This window comes from Globicephala melas, chromosome 8 (genome assembly GCF_963455315.2).
Source record: "Globicephala melas chromosome 8, mGloMel1.2, whole genome shotgun sequence".
Lineage (NCBI taxonomy): Eukaryota > Metazoa > Chordata > Mammalia > Artiodactyla > Delphinidae > Globicephala > Globicephala melas.
The window spans coordinates 41,471,231-41,493,148 of NC_083321.1; the positions used below are offsets into that span (position 1 = coordinate 41,471,231).

A 21,918-nucleotide genomic window follows, 5' to 3' on the forward strand; every position below is an offset into this window, starting at 1 on the left:
TATTTTTAGTTTTTTAAGGAACCTCCATAGTGGCTATATCAATTTACATTCCCACCAGCAGTGCAAGAGGGTTCCCTTTTCTCCACACCCTCTCCAGCATTTATTGTTTGTAGATTTTTTGATGATGGTATAATTTGGGTTTTTATCCAAGTTGTTATCCAAATGCAAAGACTTTCACACATTTTTGAGTCTTAAGGAGTTTAATCACCAACTAATGAACAATTGTTGGCTTCAAATTTTACTTCAAAAAGAAATCTGATCTTAGAAGACAGACATGAAAAACATGATGCTGTTAAATATAGTAAGAAATCCTGAATTAGTAAGAATTTATTGAAGAGATAAGTAAATAAGAACAATAATTGGGAAGAATTATTTGTGATAGGAGTTGGGAATTAGGAGAATTGTTACAATAAATGTAAATTAAAATAAGTAAGTTGAGTAGTAAGTTAAATCAATGGAGAATGCAAGTGAGGAAAAAGTTGAGAAAAACAAAAATGGCAAAGGTTTCCAGTAAAAGTGAATCAAAAGATATTTTTCTATTAAAATATGGATATATAGATAAAATAGAATATCTTTGTTGTTTATATTAAGTTGATAGCTAATTGAATTATCAATAAGAAGAAAGTTGTTGCCAAAAGGAATAAACAAAAGCAAAACCAAGCAAATGTACTGTCTATATAACACCAAGAAAGTCTAGAAAAAAAATTAATTGTAAAAACTGAGAGGTAAAAAGTTAGAATGGCAGAACATAAACTGAATAGGACTAAAATAATTAAAAGTTTAAACAATCATGTGGGAAGTAAAACAAAACAGAGAAACAAACAAATACCCCCCCAACCACCCGCCCTGCCCCCACCACAAACAGAACACTTCCAATTGGATTAATGCAATAATTTACTGGGAATCCTTTAGAAAGGCTTAGAAAGTCTAAAAATAAGAAAAAATAAATTTAAAAAACACTGAAAAGATAAATTAATCAAAGTGAAGGAAAAGCAGGTAGGGTGTCAGATACAGTTTAATTTAAAGCAAATGTTATTAAAGGAAGCTAATTATGTTAATTATGTGATGATAGAAGTCAGTTAATAATTAGAGCTATGATATTATGTCTATAGGACACAAAGAACATAGCAACAAACAGAAAGCAATGACTGTTAAAAATCAAAGAGAAATTATAGGTACACAGTTTAAAATCAAGGTGTTAATACCCCATTACCAGAATATAAAAAGTCAAGAAGAAAATGATAAAGTAATAGAATAAAGAGCCTGAAAAACATATGTAAATTTACCATAATACAGCAGTAAGGATAGATATTGACAAGAATTAAACGGAATGAACAACAAAAAACAACAAAAAACTTTGAAAGTTTATTGCTGGTTCCTGAAGAGATGGTAAATTAGCACACACTCCTCATTCCTTTAAATTCAACCCTGGGAAACTTCAGAAACAGGGAAGCAGAGATCCATGGAACTAACAGAGACATTGAAATAAAGCGGAGCTCAAAGGCTGTCCTGACGGGGGGCGGTGATGGGGTAGAAGCAGCCAGAGGTGGAAGGTGACCTGACCCGAGAGTAAGAGAATGGATGGAGGAGGAGTGAGGAGTCCTCTTCTTGCCTCTGACCCACTGGTTGGGGGATGGATTTGGGAGGACTGTTGGAGTTCTCCTATTTCACCCCTTCTGACATTGCCAACAGAGGGCCGTTACTTGTCCTGCAATCCAGATGTCTGCAGCACCGTGCAGCCCTATTCCTGTCCCCAGGCATAGTACTCTCAGGGCAGCAGAAACCTCTTCTAAAGGGTAGAGGAGATGAAGGGAACTCGGGCACCTTTGGGTGTACATTTCTCTAGCCCTTCCCTCTCCAGATTCACAGAGCTGGGAATTAGAACCTAAAGAGATCCTCTCTTCCTATTCCTGCTTCGTGTCGAGCGTCCGGATGAATCCCTGATTGGAGAAGATACCCAGTGGAATGGAAGCAAGTGGAGGAGTTGATAGCAGTGATGTGATGCCTGAGCTTTCTTCCCTGGTCTCATCCTTTTTCTTTCCCTTAAACACATCTGAAGGGATACCACTTAGGATTTGGCCCTTTCATCCCATACTAACAGGCCTAATGGTTAAATCATCAGAGAAACGTTAAGACCATCTGCCACAATAACTAGATATCAAAGGGTACAACTAGTAAAAGTGAAAGCAAACTAAACACGAAGCAGATTAATTGCAACAGATGGACCGAAAATTTAACGTAAGCATAATACATACCCTCAAAGACATAGGGGGTATGTGGTAATAGAAAGCAAGAACAAGAAGTAAAGAAAAAGAACCAAATGTAAATTGTGTGTTTAACAAATATTTATAACAAATATTTACTGGTATCCCTGCCAAAGATGCACGACCTGAATCTAATCACGAGGAAACATCAGATAACTCCAAACTGAGAGCGTCTACAACAGCTTAGACCTCTCAAAAAATGTCACTGTCATGAAATTAAAAGAAGGACTAAGGAACTGCTCCAGATTAAAGGAGGCTAAAGAGACATGACAGGTAAATGCAGTGTGTGATCCTGGATTGGAGCCAGGACCAGATTTTGTATTTTTCATTTGCTACAGAGCAGTGCTGTCCACTATGGGAACCACTGGCCGCATGCAGCTAATGAATAATTGAAATGAGGCTAGTCTGAATTGAGATGTGCTCTAATTATAAAATACACACTGGGTTTTAGAATGAAAAGAAGAATGTAAAATATCTCGATTATAAATTTTTATATTAATTACATGTAGGAATGATAATATTTTGGCGATATTGGCTTAAATACAATTTATTATTAAGATTAATTTCACTTGCTTCTTTCTACTTTTTTAATGTAGGCACTAGAACATTTAAATTACATTTCTGGTTCTTTTTTTTTTTGCGGTACGCAGGCCTCTCACTGTTGTGGCCTCTCCTGCTGCGGAGCACAGGCTCCGGACGCGCAGGCTCAGCGGCCATGGCTCACGGGCCCAGCCGCTCCGCGGCATGGGGGATCTTCCCGGACCGGGGCACGAACCCGTGTCCCCTGCATTAGCAGGTGGACTCTCAACCACTGTGCCACCAGGGAAGCCCTTCTGGTTCAATTTTATGGCTTGCATTATACTGGTATTGTATAGTACTGCCATAAAGAACACTACAATTAGTGTACTTTGAACAAGGTATGTAGATTAGATAATAGTATTTTATCAATGCTAATGATGAATGTATTGTAATTTTGTAAGAGAATGTCCTTATTCTTAGGAAATATATACTGAAGTATATAGAGGTAATGGAGCAGGCATGATTCTACTCACTCTCAGAAGTTTAGAAAAACATAAAATGTATATATATTTATGGAGAGAGAATGATAAAGCAAATGTAAACCGTTGGCAATTACAGAGTCTGGGTGAAAGATAATAAGGGGTTCTGTGTACCATCTTTCCAACTTTTACATCAATCTGAAATGATTTCAAAACAAAAGTTTACAAAAACCACCCCCACACAATGGTTAAGACAAGCAGCACAGTAGTGGGGATAAAAAGCAGGGTGGTTAGCACTGAAGAAGGGAGTGATGTGGCGAAGAAAAGTGAGGAACTCGCTCCCAGAAGGTGGCAGAAAGTATGAAGAGAGAGAACATTTAAAGTAAAACCTAGATGATATGGAGATGAGTAGAAGTGACATCTTGGTCACTGGAGGCTCAGAAAGAGAGAAAAAAGGAAAGAAAATATTTGGAGGAAAAGAAATCCCCCAGAATTAAAGGAAGAGGCAAGACATCATATTTAAAGGATTCATAGAGTAGAAAAGTATTTTTCAAAAAGAAAAAATCCACACTTGGTCACATTAATGGTGAAAATTAAGAATTAATTAAGACCATCAAAGATATAATTTTAAAAACTGAAATGCAGGGCTTCCCTGGTGGTGCAGTGGTTGAGAGTCCACCTGCCGATGCAGGGGACATGGGTTCGTGTCCCGGTCCGGGAAGATCCCACATGCCGCAGAGCGGCTGGGCCCGTGAGCCATGGCCGCTGAGCCTGCGCATCCAGAGCCTGTGCTGCACAATGGGAGAGGCCACAGCAGTGAGAGCCCTGTGTACCACAAAAAAAAAAAAAAAAAAACCTGAAATGCAGAAAGAGTAGATCACCTGGATAAAAACCAAAAATCAGATTGACACTGGACTTCTTAACAGCTGAATATAAGAATCCAATGTATGAAAGAAAAGCTTTTTGAACCTAGGTCTCATATTCTGACTCATGCTATTTAAATGTGACAGCACGATACAAATATTCTCAGGCACGTCAGGCCTTAGGGGGTTTGCCTTTCCAAAGACCTGCTATGGAAATACTCTTGTAAGAAGTACTCAATATGAAAAATACTAAAAAGCCATGGGCGATCAAAACTTCAGTGAAGCTTATGGTTGTGTAAAAAAGCAAAGACTAAAGAAAGGACAAAGAAAATATCCATATGATATCACTTATATGTAGAATCTAAAATATGACCCAAATGAAGCTATCTATGAAACAGAAACAGAATCGTGGACATAGAGAACAGACTGGTGGTTGCCAAGGGGGAGGGGGTTGGGGGAGGGGTGGAGTGGGAGGCTGGGGTTAGCAGATGTAAGCTTTTATACATAGAATGGATAAACAACAAGGTCCTACTGTATAGAACAGAGAACTTTATTCAATACCCTATGATAAACCATAACGGAAGAGAATATAAAAGAAGAATGTATATACATATAACTGAATCACTTTGCTGTACAGCTGTAATTAACACAACATAGTAAATCAACTTACTGCAATAAGAAAAGAAAATATCCATAACAAGTCAGAAGTAAAGTTCTAGCAAATAATCAATACGAAGTGTATATTTGGGTACAGGGATCATAGAGACCAAAGGAATGAGAGCATGCTAATGTTCTTGTTTTTTGTTCAGGGAAGATATAAATATTAAAATGCTTATGAAATCAATAGAGGTAAATAAACACAAGCATGTGTCTTAAATTAAAGGCAACCACCATGAGAACAAAAAAAATGAGTCAAGTAACTTTTAAGCCAGCAGGATAAAACTTAACTCAGTGGAAAGAAAGGAAGTAGTTTCAAAAAATATAAAATAAGATGGCAGAAAAAAGTTTTTAACATGACTGTAATCACAATAAATGTGGGATAGATGGAATGAAACAAAACAAAGCCAGAGGGACCTTACATGGACCAATGATGCTCGTGTGCCATAAATTAAGGAACATATCCTTTGGCACCTGGCGTGGAAGAAGATAAAAGGCTTTCTAAAGTAAACATATGTGAGGTTATTAAAAACAAAACAAAACTCTGTAAATACAGAAAAGCAGAAATTACACACACTCTTATCAAAACAAAATAAACTTTCAGTGAAAAAGTGATCCAGAAAGAAACTGAACTAGCACATGGAGATGACAAGAGGGCTTCTCTGTCTCCACCTAGACTCTGGGCTGAACAAAAGATCTCCCCTGAGAATTTATAACCACGAGCTTGGAGTTTGATATTATTCCATTGTTGTGTACCTTTGTGTTGCTCTAAAGAGGTCTGATCCTTTGTTACCCGTTTTTCTGAATGCTTTTAGGGTTGTCCCTCTCCCCATTATTCTAAACTTTCATGATGTTGTGTTGAGCACTTTTTCATTCATTGTGCCGAGCATGTGGTTCTGTTCCTGTGTTCTGTACAATGAACAGGCTCAGTCCTTCTACACTACCCTCTGTGCAGGTACTTAGGATTCATCTTCTCTTGCTCTGCTAGGCAGCTGCCGCTTGTCCATCTGTCTTTCATCTTCCCAGATCTGACGATATCTCTTGTATGATGTGGCCTTCTTTCCTCTTTTCTTGTCTTTGTGGATACATATATATTCCTCTAGTGTTATTTTTATGGAATTTGAGGAAAGATCAGTGATTAATGTGTGTATTCAATCTGCATGTTTAACGGGAAGACCAGATTGTTGATTTGTCCTTCTCCGATCTCAATCCATACAATAGTGAGTTGTTGCCATGAGACTTCCCAGAGAGATGGAGAGAAGGGAGGAGAAAAGGGAGAAGAAACTATTTAATCTGTTCTCTTTGCTCCTTCTTTCATTGAAACGGGGTGTCATGACACATGTGCTTGGTAACAAATTCTATTTCCTGGCAACATACTCTGTTTGTGACTCAGCCTGGTGGTGGCACAGCTGGGAAACTCTGATGGGCACCATTACTCAGCTTGGAAAGAGATTTCCCAGTGCTGACGGGAAGAAGTAGAATTATTGTTTGTTGCATGTTTAATTGTTTCTGAAGTTACATCAAGAGAAGGGGGCTGTGGCCCACATGTGGGCTCATCACTGTTCTAGGAACTGGACTAACGAAACCCACAAATGGTCTTATTCTTAAATGGGAAGAAACTCTGCAAGCTAAATATTATAAAGCTAACAATTCTTCCCAAAGTAATTTGAGGATTTAATGCAATCCCACTTAAAATTCTGGCAGGATCCTTTACAGAACTTGATAAAAACGATTTCACAATCATTTATAAAATAGACAGACAATATCGAGGAATATTTTAAGAAGAAAGAGTACCTCCATCTCCAAGCCAGAAACCTGGCTTCTCAGCTTTGATGCTTCTCTCTCTCTCTCTCTCACTCCTCCACATCTAATCCATGACAGAATCTCCCTCTACAAGGCATCTCAAAACTATCCATTCTCTCCATCACCACATCCACTGCCTTAGTTGGAGCTACCGTCATCATTGCAATATCTTCCTAACCCATCTTCCCTTACACTACCTGCCCCTTCCAATGTGGTCCCACTCAGCAGCCACATAAGGTCCTCTCTCTCTCCTGCCCCAACCTCTTCAGTGTTTTTTCATTGTTCATCTCCCTCCAGTTTCTTCCTTGCTCATTTCATAACTGCTTCTCATCATTCATTCATTCATCAACACTATTTATTGAGAGGCTGTCAATGTGCCAGACAATGAGCTAGGGCCTGGAGAGGTAAATGAGCAAAATCAAGCTTGATTCTTGCCAACACTCTAGTGGCTTTAAAGACAAAACATGAAAAAAGGTTCAAGTGTGTTAGTAATTAAACCAATGCCAATTTAAAATAATAAGATTAATTTTTTATAACCATGAATTGGCCAAACCCAAATGAAAAAAGTTATATTGGATGCTAAAGAGGCTGGGAGAAACAGATGTACTTATTCATTATTTTTAACATTGTGAAATCGATACAAATGTTTTGGAGAAGCATCTGGCAAAATGTCTCAAGAGCCAAAAAAAAAAGTCCATATCCTTTGATCCAGCAGTCTTATTCTTGGGAAATTATTTCAAGGAAAGAATTCAAAGGAAGGTGGAAGAATGGAGGAAGACTTGAAGAAGGAAGTTTTGTGTTTTTTTTTTTTTTTTTTCAGTATGCGGACCTCTCACTGCCATGGCCTCTCCCGTTGCGGAGCACAGGCTCCAGACGCGCAGGCTCAGCCGCCATGGCTCACGGGCCCAACCGCTCCGCGGCATGTGGGATCCTCCCAGACCGGGACATGAACCCGTGTCCCCTGCATCGGCAGGCGGACTCTCAACCACTGCGCCACCAGGGAAGCCTTTTTTTTTTTTTTTTTTTTAGAAGGAAGGTTTTTATTGCAGTGCTTTCTGTGTTAGCAAAAGACCTAACATCACCTAAACGTTCAATAAAAGAACAGTTAGATAAGTGGTTCAGAGAAAGCTGATGTAATAAATGACTATGGAAACAAAATCAAATGCAAAAAGTAGGACATGATGTGTTCAAATGTGATGTAGAAACTCTGTACACAGTTGAATATATGAAGAAATGAAAGCAGTGGCCAAGTATTAGAATGGTAGTCTTTCATGTGACTGAATTTAAGAATTAATAATTTTTAGAAATTAAGTGACCCAATGGAAAAGATGGCTGAATTCATGGTAAAACTAACTGATTCTATAGAGTATTCCAGTGGCCATGTTTATATTCTAGGCAATGTATTGCCAAATGAAAAAAATAACTGGCTCCTGGAAAAAAATGTCCCTTTCGTCATGTGTATTTGTCAAATGGTGTTAAAATCGACGCTATATCAAAAATGGGGGAAGTTATGCAGTTGACATTGTCATGGGAGATTACAGAGTCTCTGTGGGGTAGAAGCATTTGTCAAAAACTCAGACGCTGTGTTCAGAGTAAGAGAGCAAAGAGACTCAGCATCTGTTAGGCAACTCCCAATCTCCTGGTGAAGACTGGGCGTATCTCCAGCCCCTGGGACATCCCTATGCGGTAACACTGCCTGGTCACCATGTTCTTGTAAAGAACAAAAGCTCCTGGAGCACAACAGACTCGCAGTACCAAGGACAGACCCTGGGGGGCATGCCCTTCTCCTAACACTGCAGGGTTCCGGAGCTCAGCTCAGGCTCAGCGAATCCAGACCTCTGATTTCTTAAGTTATGCTCTCCAAAGCCCAGGTCTTCGTAGAGTGCGGTCAAGCTATTCAGAATTTGGTAGCAGTTGAGACCATGGTGGTATAGCAGGGCCTTATTAAAAGATGCTTTGTGAATGAGAGATTTAATTTTACTGCAGAGGAGAGAAGACTGCCTTGTGACAGCCCCCAGAGGAAGGCAAAAGGGAAACAGAAGATCTGAGCTTTGATTTTGGTTCTGAATTCTCTCTGGCTACGTGACCTGAGCCCTTAATTTTTTTGTGTTTTTTTTGATGCTTGGGTTTTTTTTTTTTTTTACTTATAAAATTAGGAGGTAAAACTTGCATGATCCAGCCTTCAAATGGATTTCTAGATACTACTCACTTAGTAGTGTTTTAAAAAGATTTCCCTGGGCTTCCCTGGTGGCGCAGTGGTTAAGAGTCCGCCTGCCGAGGCAGGGGACATGGGTTCGTGTCCCAGTCCGGGAAGACCCCACATGCCGCAGAGCAGCTGGGCCCGTGAGCCATGGCCACTGAGCCTGCGCGTCCGGAACCTGTGCTCCGCAACAGGAGGGGCCGCAACAGTGAGAGGCCCACATACCGCAAAAAAAAAAAAAGAAGATTTCACTTAGCAAATAAATGAATTAATGATTGAATGAATAAAAAAAAAGATTTCAGTATTTCCAGATGGCCAGCAGTGATTTATGGCATTACAATCGGAGGGAATGCCAGAGGTCATTTATACCATCTTCCTGCCTTCCTTACCTCAGGCCTAGCTCCTCCAAGAGAGAGGGGTATCATGGATACAGAGAATACTTTGTTTTCCAAGAGAGGGAACCCCAGAAACAGCATCTGGAATAGACCAGTTTGTATAATGATTGAGAAGAGCCACCTGCAGATGTGACCCACCACAAGACAGGGCTGAAAGCACAGGGTGCAGAGTCCAATGTGAATTCTCAAGGGCAAGTTCCCAAAGATGACTGAAGGACAGACCCCTTAGGCTGCTACCTTATCCTATTGCAGAGGTTCTCAAGCGTGGTTACAGACCCTTGGGACCACCCCCCCACACACTGCCCCGCCCCGCCCCCGGCCCTTCCAGAGGGACCTACGAGGTGAAAACTATTTTCATAATAATACTAAGACAAAATTTGCCTTTTGTAATGTGTCGACATCAACACTGACGGGGCAAAAGCAATCATGAGTCAAACTGCTGGCACTCAGTGCGGGTCAAGGCAATGGCCTTGCACTGTATTAGTCATTAATGTATTCCTCACTGCCAGGGACTTGCTGCAAACAAAAACCCCAAAAGTCAGTTTCACTTACGAATGGCCTTGATGAAACAATAAACATTATTAATGTTATTAACTCTCTACCTTTGAGTCCACATGTTTTTATTATTCTGCGTGACTAATTGGGAAATACACATAAAGCCCTTCTGCTATATACTGAGTACTGGGACTGTCTTGAAGAAAAGCACTTGTGCAATTCCTTGAGGTGCAAGCTGGACAATTTCATTGTCATAAAACATCATTTTTACTTGAAAGAACAAATGACAGATTATGGTTATTCAGCCTTAAGAATTTGGCATACATTTTCTTAAAATTGAAATAAGCCTGTCACTTCAAGAAAAACACCTGACGGTATTTGCTGTCAATGATAAAATTTGAGCTTTCAAGCAAAACTTGGGATCTTGGGAAACTTGTATCCACCGCCATGAATTTGATAGCTTTTCAATACTTAAACACTGTACTGATGAAATTGGAAGTGATCTTAATGAATACGATTTTTTTAAACGAGTGTGATTTTTGATGTTGCATAATGAAATGTCTCAATATCTGGATGATCTGCATAACTCAGTAAACCAATATTTTCCAAATGACCAATAGATGATGTTATAAAATCATTCATTTGTGAAAGATGCATTCAAAGGGCAAGTGGAAAGCAACGCATTTTAATGTAACAGAGTATAAGTTCGTTGATACGGTTTCACATTCTATATTGTAATTCTCCTTTAAGAAACTACCATTTGCAGAGTTTTGGTGTAGCATCAAAGAAGATTATCTATAATTATCTGAAAAGGTTATTTAAATATTCTTCCCATTTCCAATTACATATCTGTGTGAGACAGAATTTTCTCATATACTTAAGCCAAAAAAAAAAAAAATGCCACAACATGTTAAATGCAGAGGCAAATATGAGGATCCAGGTGTCTTCCATTAAACCAGGCATTAAAGAGATTTGCAAAAATGTAAAACAATGATGCCCTTTTTACTAAATTTCTTTCGTTTGGACAATATAGTTATTTTCATAAAATATGTTAACATGTAATAATTTAATCACTGCTAATTCATTATATGTTACTTTTAAAGTTAAATAGTAAGTGATATTTAAAATGTTCTGTTTTAATTTCTGAGACGGTGAAATATTGAGAGATACAATCCATATTAACAAAAGCATATTGGAGTTCTCAATAATTCTTAAGCCCATAAAAAGGGCCCTGCTCTGAGATGCTTGCAGAGAAAGTGGAATTTGGGACGAGTAATTAATAAGAGGAGGACCTGTCATGTTATCAGCTTGCACTACCGTTGAGAAGTGTCATGACTTAATTGGGCTAAATGGACAGGGTTGGTTATCAAGACAGAATCATCCCTGGAGGGGTAAAATGAAAGTCGTCTATTACCTAAGATTGGCAGAAATCACTTTTGTGAATATTGAATTCTCACGGTCCTGATTAGACCTTGAAGGGCACCTTTTTGTGCCCTTCCAATTGTCTCCAGTGCCCCTAGTGCCCAAGTCCATCCCTTTCCCTCCAGGGAAAGTCTGGTCCTGTCCCTGCTTGATACTGACCATCGTGACTAATGTGGGCTAAAAATCTGCCTCCCGGGTCATGGTGAATGCCACTCTGAGTCCAACAATCAGTACCCAGTACTTGGGAAGGCCCCAGGCACTTGCAGGCGCTAAGAATGAAAGATGAGCATGTCGTGGCTTTTGTCCTGGAGGACTTCTCAGTCTGGTGGAGAAGAAAGGCTCCTGAAGAAATAATTACAGTATGATGTGATAAATGCTCTTCTGAACATAGTGACCAACTTTTTTCCAACCAAAAATTAGGACACACTCTGACATCTGACAATGAAACAATTTTGAGGTACTTGAAACACACGTCTGCTATACATATTAAGAAACTCCCAACAACTCCGCAGAAATTCTGTATAGCTTTGTACTTGATTTGGCCTAAAGACCCAGAAACAATGGTCTGTACCCTTAAAAAAATTCTGGGAAATAACAGTGTCAGAACAGAAAAGAGCAAGAAACGCCTTAGGATTACAAAAGATGAGTAATAGGCCCCTAACATTTTCTTTCCTCTGGGTTAGTGGATGGGAGGCACTAGAGGAAATTTTTTCCATCATGCTTGTTCCAAGTGGTTTTTTCCTCTCCAGGCAGAGAGTCCAAGTTTGTTCACACAGGTCTCCCACATCAGCTGAAGCAGATCAAGCTGAATCCCAGAGTCAGAAGAATGAACTAATATGAGGCTTCTAAGATCTCCAGCCTTGATTACATGTGGCTAAAATTAAACCATAAGGTTCTTGATCTGCCAAGAAATGGAGTCCCCTCTGGGTGGGCTGTTTGGGGACCATGGAGGTTATGGTCTAGAGTGGGTCTTCTTAAGTCCCAACCACGTACCCTTTGCCCCCCTCCCTTTGGGGCTGGCCCAAAACCCTCTTTTTAGTTTCTTTCTCCAGCCTCCCTGTTCTCTCCCAGCTGCGGCAACTCCAAAGTGAAGTGAACAAGACTAAAACACACAATGAACCGAAACACGCTCAGTGCCACACATGGACATCCTGCCACCCACAGTTAGAAAGAATGGGCTACACTGGGTCTCAAAGGCAATCCAAATGAAAGGCAGGACAAGGAGCCTGACAAACCCCTTCTGCCTCTTGGATCCACTACCATTAGCCATTCATTCTGAGGGTTCTGCATCCGCAGATTCAACCAACAACGGGTCATAAATATTTGAAAAAAAAATTCCATAAAGTCTCAAAAAACAAAACTTGAATTTTCCACACAATAACTACTGACCTAGCATTTACATTGCATTTACAACTATTTACATGGTACTAGGTATTATAAATAATCTAGAGATGACAAAGTATACGGGAGGATCTGCCTATGTTTTATGCAAATACTACGTCATTTCACATATACGGGATTGAGCATCCACGGATTTTGGTAACTGTAGGAGTCCTGGAACCAATCCCGCTCGAATGCCAAGGGACGATTGTACTTACGTTGGACTAGGGGCAAATCGTGATGTCTCTGTGATCTCCAGTGAGCTCATTCACAAAAGCCCACAAAAGGTTATTTTGAGGATGAAATGACAACATATGTAAAACTGCTTGCCACTCAGTAAGCTCACTATTCATAGTTATAATTTTCATATCATTTGTGTGATTATTTAATTAGTGTCCGTCTCCCCATTAATCTCTGAGTTGCATGAGACCATGGGTTGTGTCTTTTTTATTCACTCTCACATCCCTAGTGTTTAGCACAGTGTCTGCCACATGTTAGGCATTTGATGAGACCACTGTTTGATAAAAGGGAGTTGGTAGGGTCCTGATTAAGGATTTACTCTAAAACAGCAAGTTTGGGGTTGCCTGACAACTCTCCTGGATTCATACTGGCTACCTGGAGCACGGTGTAATAAGGATTCTAAGGTGGTCTCTGATATATTACCAATACACGCTATGGTTGAGGATGTTGAGTATTTGTTGACCTTGGCCTGCGCAGTCAAGAGCAGGTGGTCCCTCTTGCCAGTTCTTTCCAGAACAAATAGGCTGGTTGTATGGACAGAGCCACTTCAGGAGCACTGAGGTTACCAAATATCTGACCTGAAGAGAAGCAGCACGACCTCAGGAATATTTTTTAAAATCACAGATAAGAAAACACTTAGACCAATGCTCTGCAAAGAAGCTGAAAGCATCCGACTATTATATCTGCCTGTCTCGATGAATTCGCTTTCTTGGAATGTGTTTCATGAAGGCATTGATTGGTAAGAAGGAGAAGCTAGTATATCCCACAACCAGAACTTTGTAATACCCTCTCCCCCAACCCATAAGGAAGCTGTTCTACTCACGAGGGTAATCCTTTGGGTGTGTCTTCTCAGACCAGTTCCCATAAAATGTGAGCCTGTACTTGGCAGTTCCACAGGCGCAGCAGTCTAGGATTGGTTTGTCAGTCACCCCGTCAAATGTGGAGTCTGAAAGAGTCAGGAAAGTCACCAAGTTAGGAAGCAGCGCTGAGTCATTTATAGGACAGCACCCTCTCGGTCTCGTTCTGTCTTGAAGGCTTGGGAAAAGAAGATGAGGTACAGTTTTCACCGATTAATAACTCAGAACCAGGTCCAGCTATAAAGGATTTTATATACCTCTAAGGGTGATAACTATATATTTTGCAAATTAAAAAAACATCAGAACTTTTGTTCTAATAATGTGAGGAGACCTATGGGACCAATAAGGTAGAATATTTGGGATGGTGGTCCATCTTGATATATTTTCTGGGCCCAAATCTCCTTCCCCACCCCTCCCACAACAGGATTTCTCCACCAAATTTTAAGAGGAATATGCCTGTGTGTTTTCTCTAAGGAATATTCCCTGGGGCCAAATTGCCAGGACCAGAAAAAGCTTTGAAGGAGAGAAATGAGAACAAGCAGAGGGATGTGAAGAACTGCTGAAAATTATTTCTAAAAAGATGTGCATGTATAGTCACGTCACTTCTTATCAAGCTTTCAGAGAGTTTACTGGGAGGGTTGGGGGTTTGGGAATATGTCCATAAATTCAGGTTTACTTCTGAGCATAGAAGCAGCCGGGAAAAACTCAAGATTCCCAATCCGCCCCCACTTTTAACTGCAAATAGCTGATAAGTGGAGAGAGATTACATGAATAAATTCAGTATTTCCGACTGTCAAGCCCACACCCCTAACTGTGCATTGTTGCTTTTGGTCTGTTCTGCTTCCGGCAAGATGAAACAATGTCTACAGATGCAACTTGCTGCAATTGCTTTTTCTTTGCTTCCTCTGGAAGTATTAACATAAATGTTCTCTCTCTTTTTGCAAGTTGGACATTTATTCTTAACTATTATATAAAGAGCAGCAACAAAGAGTATAAAAATCTTTTTGAGTGTTAGGAAGAGCATTTTACAAGTCTTCCTTATGGAATTCACTGGGTTCATTTGGTTTGAATATGCAAAACCAGTGATGGGGTGGAAGAAGCGAATTCTGGGTTTGAGGATGGAGACAAAAGTATGGGATATTGTAATAATAACTATATTGTATAGAGTCTTCATACGTGCTGATCCCTTTCCATATATTGTCCCATTTGATCCTGACAAACCTAGGAGGTCAGGACGTTGGTTAACCCCATTTTATAGATCATGAAACTGAGGCACATTAGGTGACCAGCCCAAGGCCACAGGGTTAGTAAGCAGTGTAGGTAGAACTGGAGCTCAGGTCTTTTTGAGTCCACAGCCCATGCTCTTAACCTCTACACTATATCACTGCGGGAGAGACCTTCTGCTGGATAGGTCTGCATAAACACCAATGAGAGAAATTGGTGTGTGTTTCTCTTTTTGTTTTTTCAAATGAAGAATGGTACATTTGAAAAATTACCTCCCTACATGGCTCCAGAATCTCTAAAGAAGAGATCTGAAGCCACCCCAAACAGAAATCATTGTTTGCCTACTTTTTGTACACTAGGAAGAGGCTAGAGCGTTGTTTGTGTTAGGAGAAATCTTCCCACTGCCTCATGTACACGAAGTCCAGATCTGATGCCTGTGTGAGCCACTTTGATACTTAAGGGACAAGCCCTGTTGACTATATTTCAGGAAAGGTAGCGTATATGAGTAACTCCTGAAGGTTCTTCCTTTTCACATTTCCATTATGATCACCTATGTTGTTAAAAAAAACTAAATTAGTTTTGAGAAAGGAATTCAGAGCTAAGAGATACATGCTGGGGTTTCAATTGTAACTACTCGGTACTGTAAAGGAGGCAGCAATAATCTCTCAAAAAACCAAAATAAGGCAAACTGGTAGCTTTACCTTATCAAAAGGGCTCTCAGATATAAGTAGTGAACTTAAAGATGCGCCCAGGGGTTCAAGGGAATGCACTTATAATAAACCTTTTGGAATTCCAAAGGAAAATAAGCTTCCATTTAAAAAATAAATTTCTAAGTTTGAAAATAAAAACAGACATAACTGTTTCCTACTGAGAAAAAGCCCACTGAAAATGAATCAGGTTTTCAAAGGGAAGTGATAACAAGTGTTAACTTACCCCTCTTCTCCTAACAGTGCAGGGCTTGCCCAATACAGGTAATTGCAGGCCCTGCAGCATCTCCCAAGCTGTCCCCTCTCCCTCATTTCTACTCTTAATCCATCAGTTTTCTTTTCTACTGTCATCCTTTATTCTTTGCTCCTCTTCCCTTGTCTTCTTTTTCTCATGATCCCTTCTCTGCCCACATTTTCCTCTCATCTCTGATTTTCCCTTCATCTTTTCCTCTCTTTGTCTCTCTCCCTTAATTGTCTATGACATGGTATTAAAGTGAGTATAAGTGTGCATTTGTTTATTATAGGTCACCTTTTGGAATATTTTATGTTCCTCTGTTTTTAAATGTAAGTAGCTTAATGTTTTATGTTTCTTTTAAAAAATAACGATTGCCATTGCTTTTAATCTGTGCAATTCTTAATTTTCCCCTATGTATAAATAGCTTCAACTGGGGAAAAAAAAATAGACACTAGTTTCTCTCTTCCTTTCCTTGATAGATTTGATTTGACTTAACAAAGAGTATGAATACCTTAATGAAAGAGCTGGAGATAATCAAGTGGGCATACACATTTAAGAAAAATCCCTTTGCTCTATGCTTATATCTTAAAGACTTTCTGTACAGGATCTGCTTTGCTAACTGATGGATTTCCTCATGGGTCTGCTGTCTCCAGGGATCATATACAACAGCACCTAATGATCCTATCGCCCAGGTCCTGCCGGGTCTTTTTTTGTCCACAAAGTTGCTGTTGGAAAGAGGTCTTCTTATACAGATTCGTGCTTAGTCATTTTGATAGGATCTCTGCTTCAGAAGTGGTAACCAATAGAGATTTGCAAGGTCATTTTATTGACACTGTATCCGCAGAATGTTAGCATATTCATAGCTTAGACAAGGCTTTCACAACATCAGGACTGAGGCTTTGGAAAGTGCAATTTAGTTGATGGTTGCTGTCAGTACATGGGGCTGACAGTGAAGTGTCTTCTAGGTACCCTCGAATCTGGGAAATAAGGCTGTCCTCTGAGAGTCAAACTAACAAAACCTCACCACAGTGGCCATGATTAGCCAACCAAGAGGTGAGCTAGAATAGCCACAACTCTAACCCACAGGACCTGGATGTCATCTCATGGAGGCTGGGCAGGGATGGGATTTGTCCATTAGGAACCAAGAGCCTCAAGAGTTGAGAAGTTCTGGATCTGGGGAAAGGCTAAGTGAATCTGTGGACTATGAAATACAGGAAAGCCTCAACAGCCATGCATGGTGATGCCCACCTGGAAACTGCCCAGGGCGCTGGCCCACAGGTTGCAGCTCTCTGGCGCCTTTGGCAGGCATGACACTAATGCAGGGCAGCCAACTCTCTCACCCTTTAGCTCCTTCCATGCTCTCCAAGAAGTCCTCCACATAGGACCTAGTTTCTGCTCCAGTTCATCTATAGGGAGACCTATGCTTTGATCTACTCAAAGTAACAATCCAAGCTACTGAATTGGGAGGTAGACACTCTGATAGAAAGGCAGTGGTTAGGGCAATGGCTCCTAGGTCCAAACTCTGACCTCCCCCACTAGGTGTATCATGCTGAGTGAGCTCTTTAAACTTTTCATGTCTCAGGCTTCTCATTTATAAAATAGGTATGATATAATAGTCTTTACCATGTAGGATTGTTATGCAGATTACATGATTAAGGCATGTGAAGTGCTTAGAATGGTGCCTGGCATGTAGCAGGCACTAAAAGAAAATAGCTCTTATTATTATTTTCCCAGAAGACCTTTATCAACTTTTCTTTTTCTTAGTAGCTTACGATTTGCTAGAAATAGAATGATTTCTTCTGAAAACGCAAATTGTTCTAAATGTAAAAAAAAAGTCTGCACAAATTAATAGAAATGAAAGAGTGAAGATGTATAATTTCAGAACATTTTCCATGTTTATTTAGTTCTCTAATGACTTCTAAACACATTTGGATGTTTCAAACTTTAATTTTTCATGGTAGATTAATAAATAAGCTTTGGGCTGTAGATAACAATAGCTAACACATACACATATATAATATATATATGTATGTGTATATATGTATGTATGTGTGTATATAAGCGTGTATATGTATGCGTGTATATATGTATGTGTACATATCAATATACATATCAATATATATATTTACTATGTACCAAGGAGGCACGGTACTATTTTACATACATTAAGTTGCATGACGAGGGCTTCCCTGGTGGCGCAGTGGTTGAGAGTCCGCCTGCCGACGCAGGGGACATGGGTTCGTGCCCCGGTCCAGGAAGATCCCACATGCCACGGAGCGGCTGGGCCTGTGAGCCATGGCCGCTGAGCCTGCGCGTCCGGAGCCTGTGCTCCGCGATGGGAGAGGCCACAGCAGTGAGAGGCCCGCGTACCGCAAAAAAAAAAAAAAAGTTGCATGACAAGGAAGGGCAGAGGCAGGATTTGAAAGTCAGCTGAATCTGAATCCAGGACTCTGCTCCAACCTCCTCCGTCTACTTGGTCCCTATAAGCTTTGTTAGAACACGTTCAAGGAGAGGGAGTTGATGAGCCTGCACATCCAAGGACGAGATCCTTGAACGAGGTGAGATCACAACGTCAATGACCCCTGGACATCCCCGTTTCCCTAGAGAAAATCCCCCCCTTCCTGCCTGGGTGCCCCAAAAGTTCCTGCTGGTGATTACTCCAGACAACTGTTAACAGACTTTTTAAAGGTACACAATGGTGCGTTCCTTAATTAAGTTCTGTGAATTATTCCAAGGAACCTCTTCAGAATAATCACTGTTCCACAAAAATAAGAAGACGACGACACCAATATAAGGTACATATCTCCTACCCAGGGAATCAAGCTGAGTAATTAGAGTTTAAGGCAGATCCAATTACCCACAGCACACAGCCAGATTAAAAACTGGAGCTACGTGAGGACACAAAACCAAGAGGAGCTCAGAAAGCCCAACTGCCTTAATTCCTGCAGCTGAATGCTTGGACTCAATGAGCCACCTTCCATGTCTCTAGCCCTCTCTCACCCACACGTCCACAAATCCTTACCTTGTTCACAAAGTTTCTTGGTCAGAGAGCCCTCATCTTGAAAATAAATGATGCGTTTCTGTACGATGCTAGCCCTGTGGGGAAAGAGGACACAAGCACATGGTGAGGAGGGCAAGTCTGGAGGATGTCAGATCCCGGCTTGTCCACCTACAGCTGTGTGGCTTTGGGGGAGTGCCCCCAACACTCTGTGACTCAGTTTCCTCATTGGAAAACTGTCATTAAGAATAATATCTACCTCCCAGGATTGCTATGAGAACTAAATAAGAAAATGTACGTCAAGAGTTCAGCATACACCTAGAAACCACTCAATAACTATTAGTCATGGTGGTGGTGTCGGTGGCGCTCATATTATTATTAAGGTAGGGAGGTGAACTAACAGCATTTTCAATAACTTTTCTCAGTGGTTCATTTACTCTAGTTTCATATCAAATTATTGAGGCCATTTATAGATCAAATAAATTCAAATCAGGAAAGCATGTCAATTTCTCTTCCTGAAGGGGAAAATAAAACCCTAAAAATATATTTTGATTTGTTCTGAAAATGTCATTCTCTATCTTTCCTGAAAGACTAGACGAAACTATCTCCTACGCTCTGAACAAAGACAACTTCAGCTGTTATGTCTCCCTCTTAAACATGTCAAACATAGGATCTTAGAATTTGGAAAGAATATTTTGAGGTTGAAAAATGACTTGCTTTTGGCCAGCATATATTTTCTCTTTAGTCTAGGATTGCACAGACATACGACTCTGCAGTTTATTTTCAGCTGGCCTTGAAGAGGCCTGAAACCCAGCGTTCCAGCAATTTGAAAGTCCACAACACAACACTGAGATGGTGCCAGTGGATCCTGAGCCATTTCTATGGATTTTCTTCAGCAATGTTACCCAATCAAAAGGTAATTTTCACTTTGATTTTCCCTGTTTACCAGATAAAGGGAGCCCTCGACTTTATCACAGCTGACCACACTGAACCAGGGATAGTCACACAAGCTGCCCTGTGTCACGTGATCGCAGACCCAGGAATGGGCCCAAGTGTGCATAGATCTGCATGCAGAGCACAGAGGTGGCTCTCTCGATGGTCTGGGCCTAGGCCAAAACGACTTTCCAAAGAAATGTCTACTGTACACTCAGTCTTTCACAAAAAAGTAAAATTGAGGCCAGCCTATTAATGTCTTTTACAGTCTTTCCCCACCCAAGAGAGAAGAGATGTTGAAATAACTGAATGAAATGTACTTCCTATTGACACAAGCTACTATGATTATTTATCCATTCTGTTGACCATCAAGCAGAATGTTTCTTTGGGCCAAAAGAACACTCGCCTCAAAGCCAAATAACAAAGCCTTCTGTTAGTTGGAGTATCCCATCACCCACCACAGTGCTTCCAGAATGTTCCTCAGTGAAATTGCCTCAGGGACCCCTGTGGAGGGCAAGGAGTAGGCCTAGTGGGAAGTATCCCAGGCCCCACGTTCTTGCTTCAAACAAAGGTTCCAACCTCATTTCAACCCAAAGCAGCCCCCTCTCCCATTTGTCTTCCTGTTGTATTTGCTGGTGTATTTTCAACAAATAATTGCTGGAGGTGTGCTTAGCGACCAGGCATTGGCCAGGGACACTGTCATGAACAAGACAAACGGGGCCACTTCCCATTCTCAAAGTTGACAGAATAGTGGGGAGAAAGCATCAAACAACTAAACCCTCAGTTAATGAATGGAGACATCCACAGGGTGTGGGAGAGTGTATCACAAGGGTTCCTGACCAAGCCAGGAAAGGTTCCTCCCAGAAAAGGTGGCTGAGCTTAGATTTGAATGACTAGAAGCTAATTAGGCAAGTGGGATGGAGAAGCAAAGGAGAGGGCATGCTTTGTAAGATCCTTGAGGTGGGGAGGGCTGCAGCTCACTGGAGGACCCACGAGTGCTAAGCCAGGGAGGTGTGAGATGAGCTGGGGAGGTGGGCAGGGCCACATCGCCCAGAGCCTGCAGGGAGATGGCATTTTACTCCAAGCTTGATGAGAAGTCCTTGGGGAATGTGCCATGAGGAGTGAGATGATCAGTTCTGCCCTTTTAAAAGAGCCTTTGGGGGCTTCCCTGGTGGCGCAGTGGTTGAGAGTCTGCCTGCCGATGCAGGGGACGTGGGTTCGTGCCCTGGTCCGGGAAGATCCCACATGCCGCGGAGCGCCTGGGCCCGTGAGCCGTGGCCGCTGAGCCTGCACGTTCGGAGCCTGTGCTCCGCAACAGGAGAGGCGACAACAGTGAGAGGCCCGCATACCGCAAAAAAAAAAAAAAAAAGAGCCTTTGGACCACAGAATAAAAACGGATTGCTATGTGGCTGCAGTACACGGAGCTCCCATGCAAATCAAATTTTGTTTCAATAAAAGTCTCTTGATAAAATGGTTTGAAAACACCTGATCTGGGACTTCCCTGGTGGTCCAGCGGTTGGGACTCCGTGCTTCCACTGCAGGGGGCATGGGTTCGATCCCTGGTCGGGGAACTAGGATCCTGCATGCCAGGTGGCCAAAAAACAAACAAACAAAACACCTGAACTACAGGATAAAGTACAAACTTACCATGGTATTCAAGGCTCTTCATAAAAACCTCCCCCAAACACCACCCTGGCTTTGTTGGCATTTTGTGCCATGCTCCCTGGGTTCTAGGCTATGCAAAGTTTATCCCCCTTGTCTGAACACCTCTTTCACTCCACCACTCCCTTACCTGTGCTGTTTCCTCTCCCAGAATCTCCCATCACCTGTCTTGGCTAGCACTGGTAACAAATACTCTGAATTTTCTTCCTCCTGCTGTGAGTGGGAGAATAATGGCAAACCCTATGATATAAAGGCATGATGATGCTTAGAAAAATTAAATCACCCCCAGATTTTCCAAAACTATCATTATAAATATTTGAGGAGCCATATTTCCTTTAAGATATTTCTATTTCTTTCATGCCTTGTCAAGTTGGCCCTCTTTTTGATAACAGTTTTAATTTCTGAGCCCTTATTATGTGCTAGTCACTGTGCTAGGGAGGCCCTTCATGTACATTATCTTACATACCTTCTGCTTTACATGTACTACACATCCTCAAGCTGTTTATCAAAACACTTGGGCTAGATGTGTTTTTGAATTCAGAGTTTTTCAAATATTAGGAAGTTAAGATGGCAATAGGCCATTAA

General features: G+C 41.0%; 1 protein-coding gene across 1 annotated transcript in view; it reads right to left on the reverse strand.

The window, feature by feature from the left end:
• The window catches only part of SPON1 (spondin 1), a 281,632-nt gene that overhangs the window by 146,582 nt on the left and 113,132 nt on the right, over window positions 1–21,918 (reverse strand). Inside the window, exons 4-5 of the mRNA XM_030831472.2 lie at window positions 18,763–18,836; window positions 13,541–13,663 (exon numbers count right to left, since the gene is read on the reverse strand). Of these exons, the coding sequence (XP_030687332.1) occupies window positions 13,541–13,663; window positions 18,763–18,836 (197 nt within the window). The remainder of the gene's footprint in view (window positions 1–13,540; window positions 13,664–18,762; window positions 18,837–21,918) is intronic.